Raw genomic sequence first — 20,133 nt, 5'->3', positions numbered from 1 at the left:
AACAGGGAATGGCCAAATCCAGTGCTATTGAAACAGCCAGAAGAATGCAATCTTAATTTGCCTGTATGGGACCCAAGGGTTAGTGTATTATTTTTTCCCCCTATAAGATCAAACTGCTTAAAACAAATTGCTTAAGCCCTAAGGAATCTACCTTTGTTACAAATACAAATACTGGTTAGTTTTACAGCACTTCTATACTTTCTCTGTAAAATGTAGGCTGTCACTTAATTTTGTCCCAAGTTTTTACTTGAAGCCTTCTCCCCCCACCCCCGTTTTTGGCCTCGGGATTTCTCTTTTTTGCTGTAAAATTTCCCAAATGCAGTCTTAAAAATGTGAATACAGTGGTAACTCTGGTTGTGGACAGGATCTGTTCCAGAGGTCCGGTCGGATCCTGAGGTGTCCGCAACCTAAGGACCACTTCTGCGCATGCGCAGACTGCTTCTTCACATGTGCGTGGGGCGAAACCCAGTAAAATACTTCCAGGTTTGCTGCGCACGCATCCCGAAGTTTATGTAACCAGAGGGTTACGTAAACGAAGGTTCGACTGTATACTTAAATTGGGTATTGCATCCGTTTATTCACTCTATGATTTCTGTGATGACCATAGAAAGTTGGGCCAGTACTGTACACTTATGTCATAGGTGTCTACTCTGTAGGCAGGTGTTTATACTAAACCAAGAATAGTAAGTAGCTTTTTTGCCATTAGTTTTTCCCATTTTTCCTTTAGAAAACTCAAGTTACTTTCACGGGACTCCCAGTAATCTTCTATCTGGCACTGATTAGGGCCACATCTCCTTAATTTCAGCAGTACTATAGGATTACTTGCACCTGGGCTCCTGCAAGAATTACACGTCATGTATTATAAAATAGGGTATTTTTCTCCCTATTGAATGTGGCTATCACAATCGAGTTCTGGGCTTGCTGAAACCCAGTTGGATATCAGAATTGTGACTACACAGTGCGTGGAATCGGAGCCTGTTGGTTGACCAACACAAGCAAAAATTGGTGTATATGAAGACTGTACAGTTCGTTTTCAATAAAAAGTTTACTTTAATAAAAGCCCACATCAGATGTTATGATTGTTTTTTGCCTTGTTATCCTTTGGCATATGAGCAGTATGTAACACAAGTCCTTTGTACTCCAGTAGCTAAAGAAAACCATGTAAGGAAATGGTAGGGTTTCAACTTAAAATAATTACAACTTTAAAAGTATTGACATGCATCTGCACATTTCCTTCCTTCATCAAACATACTGTTCTAAATAAAGGATATGTTAAACACATTTGATCCTGTTGGGTGCTTAGTTTTTTATTTTTACTTTTTTGAATTGGCCTCTTCATGACAATTAATATACTACAGGAAAAAAATGCACTACATATTTCAAAAGGGTTGCAAACCGTAGTGTGCCTGGTAATAAAGTTCTTCATGTATCAGTCAGGTATCACTCCAGTTTCATAATTATAGACAGGCTAGCATTCAGTAAAGGTGCAATTGGAAAACAGATAATTAAGTTTAATCTGCTCTTAAAAATATGTCACTTTTCCTGAGTTTGAAGTAGGCTGCCAGTATTAATTACCTCATGGACGTCACTAGTGGTATATAACATAGGGATTTTTTTTTCAGTGGACAGATCCACATTTTTTAACTTAAATGTGATTGAAGAAAACTGATTGGCTGTTATTATATGTAGGTAAACCCCAGTGATAGGTACCATCTTATGCCTATAATTACACCAGCATACCCCCAGCAGAACTCTACCTACAATGTGTCCGTTTCTACACGTATGGTGATGGTTGAAGAATTTAAGCAAGGTAAGGAATTCTGAACATCTATTCCCGAAAGAATGAAAATAACCCTCCTTAGATTTTGTGTGTGTTGATAGTTTGGATCCAGGCATTGTGCTAATGCTTATCTAGTAGCTTTTTCTAATTGTAAAGGCTTTTAGAAATAGCATTTCCAAACTAATTGGAAAGCAGCAATTCTTAAGTGTGGCTTCTTATCCAGCTTCAGCTTTTCTGGGTATTGCAGTAGCCCAGTACTCTCTTTGCTTACAGCAGCTGGGAATAAATATATGATAGTTTGGAGATACTGGGGGAAAAATGGGTTCTTGGAAACTTGTTCCACTGGTAAAATGCTGGTCAGAAAGGACGCTTAAGACAGTTTTAGTACTTGGAAAGATGGTGGTGTATCGTAATTATTTTAGCCATAATTGAACACGATAAGCAAAACTTGTTTAAACGCCACTTGTACATAGCCTGTATAAATGAGGTGTTTAAAAAACGTATTTATTTGTTTGCTGCCTTGGGCTCCTTTGGATGGAAGGGCTGGTAATAATTTGAATAAATAAGTAAATAGTTCAGTGATACCATTCATAATGTCTCAGGTTCAATTCCCACCACTTCCTATTTAAAATATATAGTTTTTTTCCATTTGGAAAGATCAAGGCAGAGAAAGAAGCTTTGGTCTGAAACTTTAAATAAACTGTAGTTTGTTATTTCTTTGTACAGAGTTGTATACCACCATCTAACTTAAATTATGAACAAACTTAAAAAATTATCTCCATATGGGGCAGGCTGATAGCTCAGGGATACAGCACTTTCTTTGCATGTAAAAGGTTCCAGGTTCAGGATCTATCATTTCCAGGTGAGGCTGGAAAGCTTGGAGGGCTATTAGGCAGTTAGAGGTGACATTGCTGACCTAGGTAGGCTAATGGTCTGACTCATTTGGCTTTCATTGGGTAGCTGTATTTTCATTTATATGCTCTTAACTCCTTGTGTTCAGTAAACTGTTGTTCCGATGAAGAAAATAATATATGAAAAGGCTGAAATGTGTTTTTATAATTCAGGTCTTGCTATCACAGATGAAATTTTGCTGAGTAAGGCAGAGTGGTCCAAACTTTTTGAAGCTCCAAACTTCTTTCAAAAATACAAGTATGTATTTTATGGCATGAAAGATGTTTTATGAGTATCTATTTTAACACTTTCACACTCATTTAAACTGGCTAACTTTACTAGCAATAGTTATAGTGGACAGAAGTGATAACCCTGTTTTGCACGACATTGATCAAATTTTACCTAAATATGATGGGACATGTATGCATTTCATTTGAATGTAAGATATTTGTGGCTTCTAATCATTTACTAGTAAAACACTTTTTAAAAGTTACCCGCTAAATGCAAGCACTCTCTTCTGGAGGATTTCTTGAGACTTGCCAGGTATTTTAAGAGTTCCTAATAAGAAGAAAGCTCCTTGACTGTTTCTTGTATTGGGGGAAAGTTGTAACATAGTTTATTTTATTTATTTTTAAACTTACCTTATTTGCCCTTGGTTAAAACTGGTCAGATGGCCACTCCAAGCTGAAACTTAAACATTTTCTGTATTGGGTGGTTATGTATTAATCTAAACAAAATGACAATGCAGCGTTTCACCCATTAAAAGAAGACTGATGATCATGATAATGCGTCTGTGTTTTGATTCCTCTAACTCTTTGCATTACAAATGCTAGAATCTTAAACAAATTTTGGGAGGCTAATCCACTTTGTGTCAAAATGGAAAATGAGTGTGCACACCTCTGGTATTCCAAGGAATATTGAAGATGTTTCTCTTAACACCTCATTTTGACAAAGTGGAAGGAATGCTAGGACTAATTTATCATGAAGTAAACCTTTCTTATCCATCAGTTATAAATGATATGAGTGTCTCAATTGTCATAGGTTTCTTAATTCAGGTGCTGCTTAGATTAAAAAAAACAAAACCTAATTGCAGTTGGTTTTCTGACCATCAAGGAAGTAAAATGGATTTGGTATACATTTAGTGTTATCCAGATTTTGAAATTGAAAGGTTGGATAACTAGGTCATGAATACTTTGCCCGAAACATAATATTCAGTCTTCTCCCTGTCTGGTTCCTATATGTGTTGTCACTTATATAGCAATATAAGCAGAAATTTCATTACAGTACAGGTATATGTGAAAGAAGTTACGTTAAAATCCATGATATTAATTTGAGAAGATGTTTTAGGATCCTGCCAGTGCTAAATCACCTTCTTGTCTTCCAGCCGATGCATGAAATATTAGCATACACACATTATTTAATATTAATTTCCTTTGGTAAAAAAACAACAACATTGTGAGAAAATGAAATAAAGTAGCCTCTAAGTATGTTTGGGGGTTAAAAACAGAGATCTAATTGCCAGACCAGCATGATCAGTGGCTGTAAAAAGAAGGCTAATGAGTCAAATGCAAAATGTTGATGACTAGGTGTTCAATCAGGAAAGGGAAGCCTGTGGCATTCCAGAGATTGCTAGACTATAGCTCCCATTATCCCTGGTCATTAGCATTGGAGGCTGGAACTAATGGGAATTGCTGTCTAAGAACATCAGGAGGATCAGTGGTTTCCCATCTATCCATTAAATTAAGGCAGCAAATAGCAGGCCAGCTAACAGTTTCCATCAAGGAAAATATTTGTAATGATATATGATATGATATACTATGATATATGATAAATCCATGTCCCTGACTCTTGACACCATTCAAAAGGTCAGAATCCAGAGATTTCCTTTAGCGAATCCCAAGAGCTTGTGTATACCAGTGGCACTCTGGACAGCAGCTCCCCTTGCAGTAAAGGATGAACATGAACTAGTCTGCTTTTCCTTAATTGATTCACCAAAAAATTCAGAATAGGAATTTCTAGATGTCGCCATATGATCATTTTAGAAAGGTCTGTTTAAAACAAACAAACAAAAAAACCTTTGGGTTCGTAATTACTCTAGTAATTATTCTGTAGACTTATTAAGACATTTATATACTGCTTAATTATTCACATTTCTAAGCTGTGTACATAAAACCAATCCACAGAAAATGGGTCAATAAAGCAGTACAAATTAATCATAGAACCAAGTACAATCTTAAAATGCCTGCTGGAACAAGAAAGTCTTAAGTCATGCGCTCTCAAGCTCAGCAAGGAGGGTAGCCTGTCTAATCTCAGTTCAGAGGGAGTTCCACAGTTTTGGATAATGGTTTGATAAATCCTGGGTTGTAGAGTTGGAAGGAGACCCTGAGGGTCATCAAGTCCAACCCCCTGCAGGAATCTCAACTAGATCATACATGGCAGGTGACCATCCAACCTCTGCTTTAAAACGTCCAAGGAAGGAGAGTCCACCACCTCTCGTGGGAGTCTAGTTATAAAAATTTGAAGCCCCAGCCCTGACTACAGTGTTGGACTCCAGCTGAAAAACCTACATGCCAACTAATAAGAAATCCAACTGTATTGCTTGTCAGAGTTGTCAGCATTTCTACAAATTAGACTGCAATCTAATCTTCAATAAACTGTTGTGCACACTAGATCCATAATTTATCTAGATCAGATTTTTTTGATCAGGGTGTTTGGTAGCTACACATGGAGCTAAGTAAACCATGTTTGTTCTCCAAATGCCAATTTCTCATCTGTGTGCTTACAGAAACCAGCTAAAGCTAAACTCCAAATGTTTATGGTTACAATAGAAACAGTTTGATTGGCCTATTTAGGAGACTGGTATTTAAAGTTGCAGTCAACAAAAAACACACTCTTAAGAATCACCATAATTTTAATTCCACCAGTATTCATATTGTAAAATGGTTTTCAGAAAGTGTCCTTTGCCCTTCAGATAGCATTGCAAATTATTTCATACTGTGACATAACTTTTAAAAAAACTGCTTCTAGCATTTTAAAAATTATATTTATTATATTCTGTTGGTATATTATGAGTTATATATTATTCCTGTGAAAAACAACAACAATTAGACTGCTACTGTGGGAGGAAGAGCCACTTAATGATGACATCCACTCAGAAAAGAACCTGTACATATTGGCACCAAGATGCTCAAGCCTCCATTATATTTAATTTGTGTGTATGAAAAGATTCCAGACCTTGGCAATTTTCCCCTATTTTTATTTTAATACTAACCTTAAAAGCTGTAAACTGGGACTTGCTAAAATTGCTACTTATAACAATCAGTTGTTAACGTGCATGTTTTTGCACCAGTTTCTAAGAATGGAGTTACAGGTTCTGATAAGATTCTGCTTTCTTACAAAGAACCTTTCTGAAAAACACAAGTTTTATTCTTTTTAACATGTCCAACAGGCCCACATTTGCAAATTAATATTCCCAGTCCTGGGGTGTGTTCAGGATTGGCATGGAGCAGAACTCTACAAAAATGGGTGCTCCTGCAGGAGGAAGAGAGACAGTATTCTCAGGGATCAAGTAAATCATGTTTGCTCAATAGAGGCCAGTTCCCCCTTCATTCCTATAGCCCTCTGTCCTCAAAAATCTGCTCCCAAGTGTTGCAGCACCCTCTGTAACAGCTGAGGGCCTCATGGAAAAAGGCAAAAACTGCCACCCTCTGCCCATGGGAGTGTCCAGTTTGTGGAGCAGGAGCCTCTGCTGGATCCAACTCACAAAAGTGGATGAACAGCAGATCTAGATCCAACTGCCTGTTTGCTTTGCAATGCTGCTGTGGGGGCAGTATATGCTGGAGCAGTTGGTGATGTTGAATTCTTCCACCTGATTCTCCCCTGAAAATCTCCCTTGATCTGGCAGTTTTGCAAGGGAGGAAGGGTGGTATATAAATTGTATAGAAAAATAAATATTGAGCTGTGGCTCTTCCGTCTATATTAAAGTCTAATCGGCACATGCGGAGAGTTTGCCAAATTCTGCTTTCTGCATTGCACTACTGCATCCTGCCACAGGTGTTCTCATAGACCACGTAGAAATCATGTGCCCACAAATGCAGTATTTTATTTCAATAGTAAAGGGATAGCGTTGTTGGCACACAACTGAACGATACTGCCACTTCGTACACAGCAAAACACATTTGGTATTTCGGATTGGAATCTGTATTTAGGATTGAGGTGTCACTTGAGCCTTGCAAAGGCTCTGCTCATTCATGTAGTATTCCAGGACTATTTTGATTCTTTACCAGTCTTATCACAGTTCTTGGTATGGATCATGGGGGTGTCTAATATTTAGAAGAGCATTTCTTAACAGTGCACTGTAAAAATAACACCTGCCTGCTTCTTTTGATTAAAAATACATTTATGTTACCCTTCCCAATAAAGTCCCCCCACCCCATTATGATTTATCCCTGTTTGCTCTCAGTTACAGTTACGTGGCTGGTGAGTGTATTTCTGCTGATTCTACTAATGTTATTAATTAATACATTTTTGACAAATACAACTCTTTCAGATAAATGTTAACAACTTAATAACTTCTAAAGGTCACCTGAATTTTAATTGTAGCTTAGACATAATGAATATTCACTTCCCATTGACTGAAGCTATGAAGGCATTGTTAATCTTACAATGAGATTTCGTTTACTGGAAATTCATGAGGTGTTGAAAATATAGCAGTTATAATCTGAACTTTCAAAATCAAGATCGTATAGTATGTTTGTTTTTTTATCTTCAAAGGCATTATATTGTACTTCTAGCAAGTGCACCAACAGAAAAACAGCGACTAGAGTGGTGAGTACGTGGCCCCTCCCTATGCCTCCTTCCCCTTTTAAAGTTAACATTTCATTTGGATCATTTTTCTTGTTTTTATTTTGATTATATGTTTTGTGTTTTTATATTGTGATTTTATCCTATGAACTGCCCTGAGACCTGTGGTTCTTGGGGCGGTATATAAATTTAAATAATAATAATAATTAGTGCATATTCTAAGGATGTGAAGATGTTTCAGGCTGCACAAGTCACTCTGAAGGAGCAGTTGGGTTCAGGACCACCTGTCTTAACACAGATGCTAATTAAGAGTTATCAGGAACTCCTGCCTTAAAATATAATGGAACGGGAAGGGCATGCTAGACTGAGCTGTGTTATAGTTTACAGCCTTTGCTAAGCCATTGTTGAACCTGCTGCTGCTGCACAGGCTTCCTTAAAATTAAGGGACACAGAGAGCTCAATCCCTATAACCTCAAGTTAACTCCTAGATACCTGTGTATAGTATCGTAGTATTAGGATTATGGGGAAGAGTCTATATTGCAGCATTTCCCCTCTTCTCTTTCTAGTATAAGCAGTTCATTCAGTTTTTAAGAGCGCTTTTGGGGCTATTCTGAGAGTTTTCAGTTCTGCATGCCAAAATGTTTAATATTAATGGGATGGCTGGCAGTGGGGCGGGGGTCAAAATCCAGAAACAAATTGTAGGTTTAAAGTTTTATTTAGGAGTATAAAAGCAAAAAGGACAAATGTTTACAGAAGGTCTTTTAATCCTTTTAACAGAACGAGAAAGAAGCATTTTTTGCCCATTCCCCCTACATCCTTTTTGCCACCTCCCACACTGTTTGAAGGGTTTCCCCAACCTCCTTGAGTAACGGAACTCTGTTCATGGCATCTCTGGATACTAACCCATAGTACACATAGTAAAAATTCTTTCATTACATGTGTACTTACCTCCCAGTTTTTGTGTGTGTTTCCAGTACTAATATAATTGGAGCTTCCTTTTCTCAACTAGAAAAAGAGTATCTTTACTTGCAATACTCAGTATTAACAAGTTTATTTTTATTCAGGGTTGGCTTGGTAGAGTCAAAAATCCGTATTTTGGTTGGAAGCTTGGAGAAGAATGAATTCATCACACTGGCTCATGTAAATCCTCAGTCATTCCCAGCACCCAAGGAAAATCCTGACAAGTAAGGCTCTTAATAAGACTGTTGGCAGAAACTTCTTACTGAAAGTGAAGGGGTGGGAATCAGGCTTACTGTTAGTATTGTCAAATGCTTTACCAAGATTTACACTTCTTTTAATATAAAAACATCATTCAGAAGAGGAACTCTCTTGTTCTTTGTCAATACATACAGGAAATGGAAACCATTAGAAAGATTGATGCTGTGCATGTTAAACAATATATAGTTTAAACTACCTCTACTGTGTTACAAGTGCTGGTTTAGATCCAGAAATGTACTAGCAGAAAAAATATATAACATTTGTGCTGAACTGTTGCACAAGAGCTAGCTTGAAGACACTAGCCACATTTGCACATAATGGGAAACTAAACTTTCTAGGCCTTGTTTGCAAAAGGGCACCTCTGGTTCTACCTTCCTGTTATAGATCAGGCACCAGACAGTCCCAGCTGAAAACATTTATTGTCGTCAAAACAGTCAAATGCTGTTGTGTATCTATTTTTGGATAGGCATTGCTTGTTGCAAATTACTTAAGGCCAAAATCAGTGGTGCAGTTTATACACCTGAAAGGTAAAAATAATAAATGGGGGGGGGGAGGGTTTGCATCACATTGAAGAAAATCACACTAATGAGCTGGAATTCTAATGTGGATCTAAAACTCAGATTGGCAAACTTGGCCTTCTATTGAACGTTACATTTAGCATATTCTCTTTTGTAAATCAGAAGTAGATCTATTATGACTTAAAGTGAAATATTCCTAAGACCATGACGTTTCTCAAGTTATTCAGGTTTTTTGTGACTGTATTATGGCATCCAATATGATTTTTTCTGTGGCTGGCCACTGAAGAGTAGCAGTAATTAATTAATACTAGTTGGAAATGGTTGGTTACTGAAAGGTGTATTTTTAGAATTTTCTGCTGTTTTCATTTGTGATGGTAGTTTTTACTTTATTTTTATTTTTTTCCAGGGAAGAGTTTCGTACAATGTGGGTGATTGGGTTAGTGTTTAAGAAAACTGAGAACTCTGAAAATCTGAGTGTTGATCTTACATATGACATTCAGTCTTTTACTGACACTGGTAAGCTTGACTCATGGAAATTGTTCTATCTCTAAAAATATGACAGCTAAGTTAATTGTGATTTGCCTTGGATCACAGATGTCCTTGCAGTTACTGACAACTGCTAGCAAAATATTTTCCTTCAAAACAATTATTTCAACATTTGTTGGTATAAATGGTCTGATCCTGTGACCAGGGCCAGTAGTAACCATTGTAGCAAAGTTGGTCTCACCCTGTGCTGCAGCTTCCACAGTGGACCAGTTGTCTGTATCCCATCTGAATCATTACATGCAAAATAGTCACATAGCAATATTAAAACTTGTTGGTTCTCTGTGATCATCATAGTGGCAGTTAGTGAGGGCTGAAAAGGCAGAATGCTGTCCACTTTTCGACATTGCAAAAAAGGGTTAACTTGCAAAGAAGCTTTTCTTTAAAAGATAGAAATGGAGAATTGTGAAGCAAAAAAAGACCATTAAGAGGCAGCCTGGATAGAAAGAGCTCTAAACTTCAGGCTTCTCTTGAGAGAGATTCCACTTCTGAAGCATTGTTTATCATAGCAAGGCAGTACAGGAAGTTCCATTCTTACACTAACATCCCTGTGTTAAGGTTCACTGACACTGAACTTCCTTCTTTCCAACTTCCATATTGCATTGGAGTTATAGGAAGGTGTCATGTTTTCATAGTGGAACACTAGTCTCTCATCTTGCTGTTAATACCAACTCCCACTTCCAGTGCCAGTTCACACTGCAAACATATGACTTCCCAAAGAGGAGTTTGCAGCTCCCCCACAGTCCTTATAGCTGCCAAACTAAGCCATGGTTTGTTCTTGGCTACAGCTTGTGGTTAGTGAGGAGAGATCGTAACCACAAGACCAAATTCAGACAACATGCCAAGCCAAACATTGGCTTAGTGTGACAGTAAAAAGGTCTGGCAGGGAGTAGCAAAGTGGCTAAGAGCAGCTCTTTGGGAATGTTCTTCTTTGCACTGCCTTGCTAAACCGTAAGTTGTTGTATCAGGCCCATAATTTTGCAGGAAAAAATGTGTTTATGTAAAGAAGTCTATATGATTATTTTGTTTTGCATAAAGCCCTTGTGAAATGCTGCTGCAGAGAATTTCAGGGCCAGGTTTTCGGGGGACCAGAGAGGGGGCTTAGAAAGAGCAGGGGGAGCTGCAATGTGTCCTGTGATTTGGTGGTGCTAAGAGAGGAAAACAGATTTGCAGGAGCAACCACATTGCTGGTAGCAGTGTTGAAGTTTAAAGAAGGCAAGAAGGAAAAGAGGCTTCATGCAACATTTCTGCAGAATTACTTACACCACCTTGGTTATTATCTCTGTTCCCCCAGTTGTGATTGGGTAGGTACAGCTTTTTGAACCTGAACTATGAGCTACAGCAAAATCCTGTTAACTTGCTAGCCATGTGAGGTCAGTCTGGGAAGGTGGATAACCCCGTCCCTTAGCGTCTGAGCAATGTGACCCTGCCTACAGCCAAGAGGAGGTGCTATACAAGATGTAACAACTCTTTTTCTTTGCCTCCTGGGGATAAACTTTGAGGCAAAAATAGTAAAAATCACATAATGCCTTTTGAAAAGTTAGGAGAAAGGCATTTGGCATGATGATGCGGCACTGTGCATATTCCTTTTTCTCAGGATTGAAGAAAGTACCGTTTTTCATTCCAAAAGCAGAATTCTCAGGAATGCAAATTTCTTTCAGGACAGGCAAGTAATGGGCTTTCTCCAACTGTAAAACATCTTAACGGTCTTCTCGTTATATAGTTTATAGGCAAGCAATAAACAGCAAGATGTTTGAGATGGAAATGAAAATTGCTGCAATGCATGTTAAAAGGAAGCAACTTCATCAATTGCTACCTAGTCATGTGCTTCAGAAAAAGAAAAAGGTAAAGCTTCAAATGAACTGGCAAATATATGTGTGTATACTCTTAATACAAGCATATTCTAGTATCCCAGATTTCTGATGATACTAACTTGTCATAAAATATTTGTAGTCATAATTATAGGATACCCAAATTCTCTGTAGGCAACCCACTCTTCTTGTCTTCTCTGACATGATTCTGGGATTGACTTGTAGTTTGGGTGGTAACTGCTCAGAATTCCTGAAGCATTTCAAGTTAGTGAAACTTGCTCATTTTTAACAGTGGACAAGGATTAAAAGGAGCAATGTTTAAAAAAATCCTCAGAGGCATCCGCAGAGATACTGCTTTGACACCTGTCAACAGTGATTTCAGCCTTATGCAGCAAGTCTCAGACTTGCTGTAGCAGGTCTGTTGAACTTATGAGAAAATGAAGTTACCTTACCCCAAGTATTATTATTATTTTTTTAAGTACCAGCTCATCTGGAATACCCTTTCACATAAAGTCCAGAGATGGGCATTGCATAAGAAAAGGCAAAGAGGAGAGATCACTGACCTACTGCAAAGTTGGGTGTACGGAAGCATCTATGTCCCTATTCAAATGTTGCTTATGAAGCAATCTCAACTTTGTAATAAGACACTTGGTCTTTTCTACTCCTCCTCATAGTGATAAGAAAGCAGCATCTGATCCAGTTTGTGCAATGTTGCTTGCTTGCTTTTTGGCCCCCCAAAAAGGTAAATTTTAGGAAATAATGGAGAATTTTCTGATGTGGTGTCAGTTAGACATGCCTCACTCAAGCCCACATCAGGCATTACTCTTGTCAGTGAGGGGAGGGATTTGCACATGTACAAAGCTTTCGTATTGATATATAGGAGAGAGTGAATTAAAGATAACAGGCATGGTATGAGCAGACTTCTCTTTCTCTGTAACCCATCCCCTTCCCAAATCTGCCCTGAAGGATCTCCCACTTCCAGGGCAGATTTTGGCAGTGCAGGGGGAATTCCTGTTGCACCATCGTAAGTCTGTCCTGCTGACAGGTGGCCATATAGGATGTCACTGTTTTCCTGCCAAATTACAGTAGAGTTTCTTACTGCTCCTGAATAGCATTTTGTGATTTATGGTCTCACCGATTTCAGCATTCGACAGAAGGGGTCAAGTTGACAGCGCTGAACGACAGCAGCCTAGACTTATCTATGGATAGTGATAACAGCACATCTGTGCCTTCTCCTACTAGTGCTATGAAGACAAGTCCATTGAACAGTTCTGGAAGCTCTCAGGGGTAAGAATTCAGCTATCTGATGACAACATTCTCTAAACCACATTTATCTCAAAGTAAAAGGAAACAAATGCTTGCTGGGTTTGTTTTCCTTGTCTCGGCACATTTCCATCTATGCAGAACATCCATCCCTACTTTCAAGGTGTACTAATTAAGCATCGTTGCTCCTTCTTCCCATGCTACTGTTTCAGCCACCACAACCATAGTGCTTTTACAAGAACTTCCTGGTGCTAGAGTAGTTATTCAGACAAAAGCAAGCATTATTTCTCTTTATGTTTTGTCTCCTATCATTGATGGCCTGTCTCTTCTAACACTCTGTGCAGAATTGCCAATGAGGGTGCTTCACCAAGTTGATGCTTTCTGATGGATTGAAACTTATATGCTGATAATTGTGATTCGAGCACGTACAGATTGTGGCCCACCAAGCTGAATGCAGCCCCTCAGCCATGTATTCTGGCTTGCCAGGTTCAGCTATCCTGTTTGTACACCCCTAGGGAGTTAGTAAATCCAGGAGGCTTATCAAGCCTCTCTAGATGCTGCTGAACTATTTGACTTGGTGAGTTGCAAGTTGTGTGGGCTTGCTTTAATTCATGAATGTGTTGTGTTTTTTCAAACAAATTATTTTAGCAGAAGCAGTCCTCCTCCAGCTGTGACGGCAGCATCTGTGACCAACATACAGGCTTCTGAAGTCACTGTGCCACAAACAAATTCCAGTGAAAGCTCAGGGGGTAGGAACATAATAATATTATGCAAATACTACCTTTCTAAGTTGGTTGTCCATTAAGTCATTTTTTTTCTCTCTTTAAAATTGTTGGTGATTTGCCATTTGGCAGAAACTTATTTGCAGTACAAATATTGTCATATACTTTACAACTTGTATTGTGAAATTACATGCTGATAAAGCAGCCAAAATGCAAACAGCAGAATTACTTTTGGAAGTTCAGAATCTTTTAAAATGGTCTTTGTGCTCTTCACAATATGGTTACACAATGATTGCACAGCAGCTAAGCGGCATTGTTCCTCTGACAAAATCGAAGTTATTTACCAGCTTTATTGTCCTTGTCACCCACCCCTAAAATATTTTGGCAATATGGAAACAGAAAATCTTATCCTGCCCTAGAGTGTGCATGTAATAAAACATGTGAATAATAACCCATTATTTAACCAGCTGTCCAGTGCTGGTCAGTATCTTAATGCTAGGGAATGTGATACAATGGTTGTCTTTCCTCCAGACAGTAACATAAACAAAGTTACGCTTTTGATAATGTCAGGTCGTCAGTATTAGGAATTCTCTGTCATGGCATTGAGAGCTCTGCTAAGGAGCCCCAGATTTGAAACTCAGCATAAATACTGTGAATTATAAATTCGATGTATTGCATGCCTTCAGATGGCAGTATTTCCTGCCGTGGAGCTCTGAGCACTGAAAGACAGAACTCATGGCCGTTGAGCCTTCAGTCATTGCTTAAAGCTCAGTAACAACAAGGTTTAGAACCTTTTTAATGCAATACCAGATTTCCCAAGGGCAAGATTAAGTACTGAAACCCATGTTTTGTAGTATGATGTATTACATAAACGCTTGATTCCTCCACCCCACCAAGTAGCCATTTAATGTTCTTGTTCAATGCAGTTTGACCTTGAAAACTGAAATGTCTTTGAGCAGGGCTGTACATACGTTGTGATTCTGTGGGAGTGCAAAAGAAGTATAAAGTGTTGATTCCTGAGAAACTGGGCTCTTTTTTGATTTTAAAGAGAACTGGTAGCCTTTTGAGACATAAATATATGTTTTAAAGTGTGCGAGCAATGCTTGTTGAAATCTCAGGTGCCAGAGAGGTGTGTTGAATCAGTGATTGAGGATGGCCCATAGTGTCCCTCAGCCACATGATTTGGAAAGCTGGGATAAATTGTATAAAACAGCAAATTTGGGTAACAAATAACATACAATATGAAAACACTGGAGATTTGCACAATTTGAGAAAATTATCCAGGCCACAAAATTCCTCAGTGTAGGACTTGGATTGCTTAGGCACAGAACTCTTGATTTATTTATTTTTAGTTCTAAATGTACAGCCTTGCTCGTGGGATTACATGCTGAATATTTGATTTCATGGTAATAGTTACAATATATTTCCCAAGGTTCTTCAAGTGAAAGCATTCCTCAAACTGCCACACAGCCAGCCATCTCTCCACCACCAAAGCCTACCATCTCTAGAGTAGTTTCTTCAACCCGTCTTGTCAACCAACCACAGAGACCTTCAGGAAACGCCACACCGAAAGTAACTAGCCCTGTAGCAGGTGTGAAGAGGACATCATCCCCTCATAAAGAAGAATCTCCCAAAAAAATAAAGACTGAAGAGGTAATTTTATTTACTATTGATTTGAGTTTTTTTGTGTATGCTGCCAGGAAGTGGTACCAGAACTATAGGACTCAGTCCTGGGAACAGAGTTTTTAAATAGGTGGTGAATTCATTGGTTGCCTATGACAGCCAATGAGATTTCTTTGAACAATTCAATACAAGTGAAATAACATAGGAATTAGCAGGCAATGCAAGCAAAAGGTTTTACACAGTTCAGCCTTCTCACAACAAGTTGCTTTTTCCAGTTATTTTAGACATCCTGTGGAAGATTCCTAGGTGATTCCAGAGTTAGCAGGGTTAGTGAGAGGGATGTATGTGTTATCTGCACATAACATGTTTTGGGAGATACCCATGTAGCAAAAGTTGCTCCCAGTTCCAGTCAACACATAGCTTAAGGTCTAAATAGTTTACTGTTGCAGTTTGTAGGCGATGCAGATACAGATATGTACAAGTGCAAAAAATATCTCTGCAGCTCCAGCAATTCAAGCTGTAACAGAATCTGTCTCACTATCAAACACTTCTGGTCATACTCACTCATTTGATCAAACCTGCATTTGTTGCGGGGTGGGGTTGGGGGGGCGGCCTCTTGCTGAGATGAAAGAACTTGCTTGGCTTTAGTCTGGATTTAGGGCAGGGGTGGGGAACCTTTAGGGTGGCAGATCCTAATCAGGACCAGCCTTGCAGGCCAAATCCTACAGGTGTGTGGGATCATGTACCTGTCACTCACTCACATGCCATCATTAAGATGCTGAATGATTGACAGTGGCGGGGCTGCCCATCTGTCTAAATCCTTCTTTGCAAGCCTTCCCTTTGTGAAACACTGCTACCAACTATTTTCCTTCAGCATATTGTTCTTGGACTCCAACGAAATATTTGAGTCTACTTGTGTCCTGTTCTCAAGAAGCCTCTCCTAAGAGTCAGAGGGTGCACACTGGCACAGGGAGCAGTGAGAGATCAGAGAAAAATCAGGCGAAGGCACTTCCCACAGCTTAGTTTATGGAGAGCACTTCTCCCAGATTTTTATCAATTAACACCAGAAATACTTCCCATCCAATTCAGGGAATCCACATCCTTGTGCCTTGGGAGAGGCTTTTCAGGAGGAGGGAACAGGAAAGTTGCCTCACATTCATTCTCTTCAGTTGACATTCCTCTAATTCCAACCATGTAGGTTAGTCTTGCATCATGGCCTGCTGTCCTTTTTAAGATGTTAATTTTTGTTCTGTTTTGTGACAGGAGGAAGTGAATGAAGATGCTAGCTGTCTTGATACGAGTGATCACGATAAAACAGAAACTAAGGTAAACTTCTCATACAACTGTAGTACAGTGGTACCTTGGTTTACGAACTTAATCCGTTCTGGAAGTCTGTTCTTAAACCAAAGCGTTCTTCATCCACGGCTTGCTTTCCCATAGCAGCGGGGGACTCAAATTACACTCAACGGGAAGCGGAACATGTTCTGCTCCTAAGGCAAGGTTCACAAAGCAAGACACCTACTTCTGGGTTTGCAGCGTTCTGAATCCAAGTTGTTCATAAACTAAGCTGTTCTTAAACCAAGCTGATTCCCACAGCTTCTGAAACATGATGCTTGTACGTTCAAGTTTTGGGGCTACTTTGTCTTCTTGTTCCTCATGGAGATACTTTGCATAATGCAGAGAGGCCTAAGTGAGGAAAAAAGATTGGTTTGGGAGCAAAAAAACAGGCTTGAAATTGCATTAATAAATCCATGTTTACTTTGAAAACAGCAGTTAAAAATTAGCATTTTCCATTTCTGACAGCTTCAGCATATTAAGAACATAAGATACCTGCTAGATGAGGTCAAAGATCCATCCAGTCCACTATAGCCAATCAAATGCAACAACAGAATTACAATTCATCGATCACTTTAGTGGCATCACTTCTAGGTTAAATTGAGACAAAAGATTTTTATCACATTACATGTGTTAATTAGCTTACCAATGCCATGGTTCCTGTGCTATCTCTGACTGTTTCTCACAAATGGTTCCCTGCCCCCTCCAGGTATTAATACAGTCATCTCAGCAATCATCACCAATCTTGTGCTGTTAAAGGTGTGCCTGTTTAATATAAATTTAAGCTGTAATCATTTTTGTCATCCAACTCCCACCGTACAATTTTCTTCTTTATATACCTGCCAACTAAGATTTCACTTCATGCATCTGTCAACGTGAAATCTTGTGCCATGATAAATTTGTTGGTCATTAAGATGCAACGAGACTCTTTTAATTGTTTGGAGCACCCGTGTTGTGTAGATACTGTCATTTTAATGCTGAATATTTGCCTGTTGTTTGCACTTGGCCAGCAATAGGTTGTTGAACCTAATCCTGGAAGACCTGTAAGAGGCAGGAGTTTACAGTACTTACCCCAGAATGCTTAAAATAGGTGGTATGGAAAAATCTCAGGAATAGTGTGTAACTATTTCTATCCTCCTTGACATTAATAGCTCATTCAGTGGTACCTCGGGTTAAGAACTTAATTCGTTTCGGAACTCCGTTCTTAACCCGAAACTGTTCTTAACCTAAGGTACCACTTTAGCTAATGGGGCCTGCCGCTGCGCCACCAGCATGCAATTTCTGTTCTCATCCTGGGGCAAAGTTCTTAGCTCAAGGTACTACTTCTGGGTTAGCGGAGTCTGTAACCCGAAGTGTTGTAACCCAAGGTACCACTGCATTGCCCTTTTCAAAGGCACCATCCTCCCCACACACAGTGCCAGGGAATATGAGAGAATCACTGTTTTCCCCTTCACCCTGCAGATTAAACAGGGTGAAATAGCAGTGTATAAACAGGACACTGTGTAAAATACATTACCACAGCAGTAAGTGTAGGGGGGAAATACTATTACTTCCAAACTTAGGTTTCCGCATGCTCTGCATGTTAAGTGAATAATAGAATCGTAGAGTTGGAAGGTACCCATAGGGTCATGTAGTCCAACCACTTGAAATGCAGGAATCTGAAATAAACAATCTGTGATAGACGGCCCTCCAACTTCTGCTTAAAAGCCTCTAATGAAGGAGGGTGCTTGTGGAAGATGCTGCAGCACCACTGTTATAAAGGTAAAGGTACAAAGGTAAAGGGACCCCTGACCATTAGGTCGAGTCACGGACAACTTTGAGGTTGCGGTGCTCATCTCGCTTTAGTGGCCGAGGGAGCCGGCTTACAGCTTCCGGGTCATGTGGCCAGCATGACTAAGCCGCTTCTGGTGAACCAGAGCAGCGCACAGAAACGCCATTTACCATCCTGCCGGAGTGGTACCTATTTATCTACTTGCACTTTGACGTGCTTTCGAACTGCTAGGTTGGCAGGAGCAGGGACCGAGCAACGGGAGCTCACCCCATCGCGGGGATTCGAACCACCAACCTGATCGGCAAGTCCTAGGCTCTATGGTTTAACCCACAGCGCCACCCACTGTGTGATAAATAAGCTTGTGTGCTACCAGCTGTGCTATAGCATCAACTCTTAAACGCCTGGTGCTAAAGTTATGTTGGATCTTGCTCATACCATTTTTGTTTCTGCCTTTTCAGGAAGCACTTGATACAGATTCAGAGATGGCCTCTCAACCAGAAACCCTTCCGACAACAGTATCACTGCAAGCTCCTCAGGTACTTGAGTTTCGTTTCATAGTAATAAATTGCACAAGGCACCACTAACTCCATGATAGGTAGAGTTTGGGGGATGCTGCAAGTGGTCCAGAGACCTGTTCCACACAGCCATGGATGAGAAGCTGTTGTTTGTGGTTCGAGGACCCGACCCCCGCAATGTGGAAAGAATACACACGGACACGTGATATAAGGTTAATGGGCAAGGAAAGGCCACAACTTTATTGATTACAGCAGTGAAGAGGTATTGGCTTAGGCATTGGATTTGAACAAGTGGGTTTATTCACCAGTAGGTGGAGCCAGTTGATGCCGATCCAACTATAGGCTCACCCCTAATGTCACCGAGGGTCGTGCCATGGCCTCCCGCCAAGCAGGCATCGGACAGAATACACGACCGCCAGATTCCTTTAACGGAATACCCCTAAAAATTGAAGGCATAGGCGATGGCCACACCTAGCTCTTCGACACAGCACAACACATTATTCCAATGCCTAACCTACCCACCAATACCACAAAAAGTTGTGACGATTGCTACGAGGTAGGCGAAAAAACCAAAAAGGCCTAATGCCAAATGGAAAAACTCCTACCAGGCCCCCTAGACAACCAGGGTGACCAACCTAAGGTCCATAGCAAGGCCAGTGACCTAAGCCCTAACTAAAAGGGAGTGGAGGGTGGGTGACTCGTGGTGAGAGGACGAAGAATGAGGCCGGGCGAAGGCTGCCGCCGCAGCAAAAGGCTGCTGAACACGCCCCCCTCAGGCACCTGGTTGGATGCCCGCTGAGGGGCGTGGGCGCCAGCCAGGTGAGGTGATGGCAGGGGGCTAACGCCCCCTGCTAGGGGCGGAGCTCGGGCTCCCGCCCACAACCACTCCCCTCTCTTGCAGGGAGGAGAGTCTTTGCTATCCTCCTGGATAGCTCAGTTGGTAGAGCACGAGACTCTTAATCTCAGGGTCATGAGTTCAAGCAGAAAATTCCTGCATTTCAGGGGGTTCAACTAGATGACCCTCATTGTCCCTTCCAACCCTTCAGTTCTATGACTCCACCTGCAAGCATTCATGCATTCACCATAGCATGTCACTTGATTTCTCAGCCTTTGTAGACATCCTAGCAGAAGGGTAGATTGACTGCATTTCTCATTGTGCCAGGATCCCCTGCCCACCCAAATGGCAAAGAGAGGAAGGGTGAAGGACCATGAGTTTAAGACCCAGACAAGACTTATGTAAATTTTATGCAATCCTCCTTATTTTCATTACCTACAAGGCCAAAATAAAGAGGTTGGGCGTGACTGAAACCATTATGGCAGTGGGAGAATTTAATAATGCA

At 40.2% G+C, this 20,133-nt stretch overlaps 1 protein-coding gene and 1 long non-coding RNA gene across 4 annotated transcripts in view; one reads left to right on the top strand and one right to left on the bottom strand.

The window, feature by feature from the left end:
- LOC309345609 overlaps positions 1–20,133 on the bottom strand; it is a 248,536-nt gene that overhangs the window by 21,678 nt on the left and 206,725 nt on the right. The window lies entirely within an intron of this gene.
- Positions 1–20,133, top strand: part of PAPOLA (poly(A) polymerase alpha) — a 42,540-nt gene that overhangs the window by 20,116 nt on the left and 2,291 nt on the right. The window contains exons 10-21 of one of the 3 annotated variants that reach the window (XM_081860836.1): positions 6–78; positions 1,690–1,810; positions 2,845–2,929; positions 7,445–7,498; positions 8,539–8,658; positions 9,617–9,726; positions 11,477–11,598; positions 12,709–12,851; positions 13,479–13,576; positions 14,982–15,202; positions 16,436–16,498; positions 18,737–18,814. In XM_081860836.1, the coding sequence (XP_081716962.1) occupies positions 6–78; positions 1,690–1,810; positions 2,845–2,929; positions 7,445–7,498; positions 8,539–8,658; positions 9,617–9,726; positions 11,477–11,598; positions 12,709–12,851; positions 13,479–13,576; positions 14,982–15,202; positions 16,436–16,498; positions 18,737–18,814 (1,288 nt within the window). Of the gene's footprint in view, positions 1–5; positions 79–727; positions 1,065–1,689; positions 1,811–2,844; positions 2,930–7,444; positions 7,499–8,538; positions 8,659–9,616; positions 9,727–11,476; positions 11,599–12,708; positions 12,852–13,475; positions 13,577–14,981; positions 15,203–16,435; positions 16,499–18,736; positions 18,815–20,133 lie in introns of those variants that run through there. The other 2 variants (XM_081860835.1, XM_081860837.1) reach the window with 2 other exon arrangements.

The sequence above is a fragment of the Podarcis erhardii genome (assembly GCF_964252035.2).
Source record: "Podarcis erhardii genome assembly, chromosome: 1".
Classification (NCBI taxonomy): Eukaryota; Metazoa; Chordata; class Lepidosauria; order Squamata; family Lacertidae; genus Podarcis; species Podarcis erhardii.
This window is presented reverse-complemented; position numbering and strand designations above follow the sequence as displayed.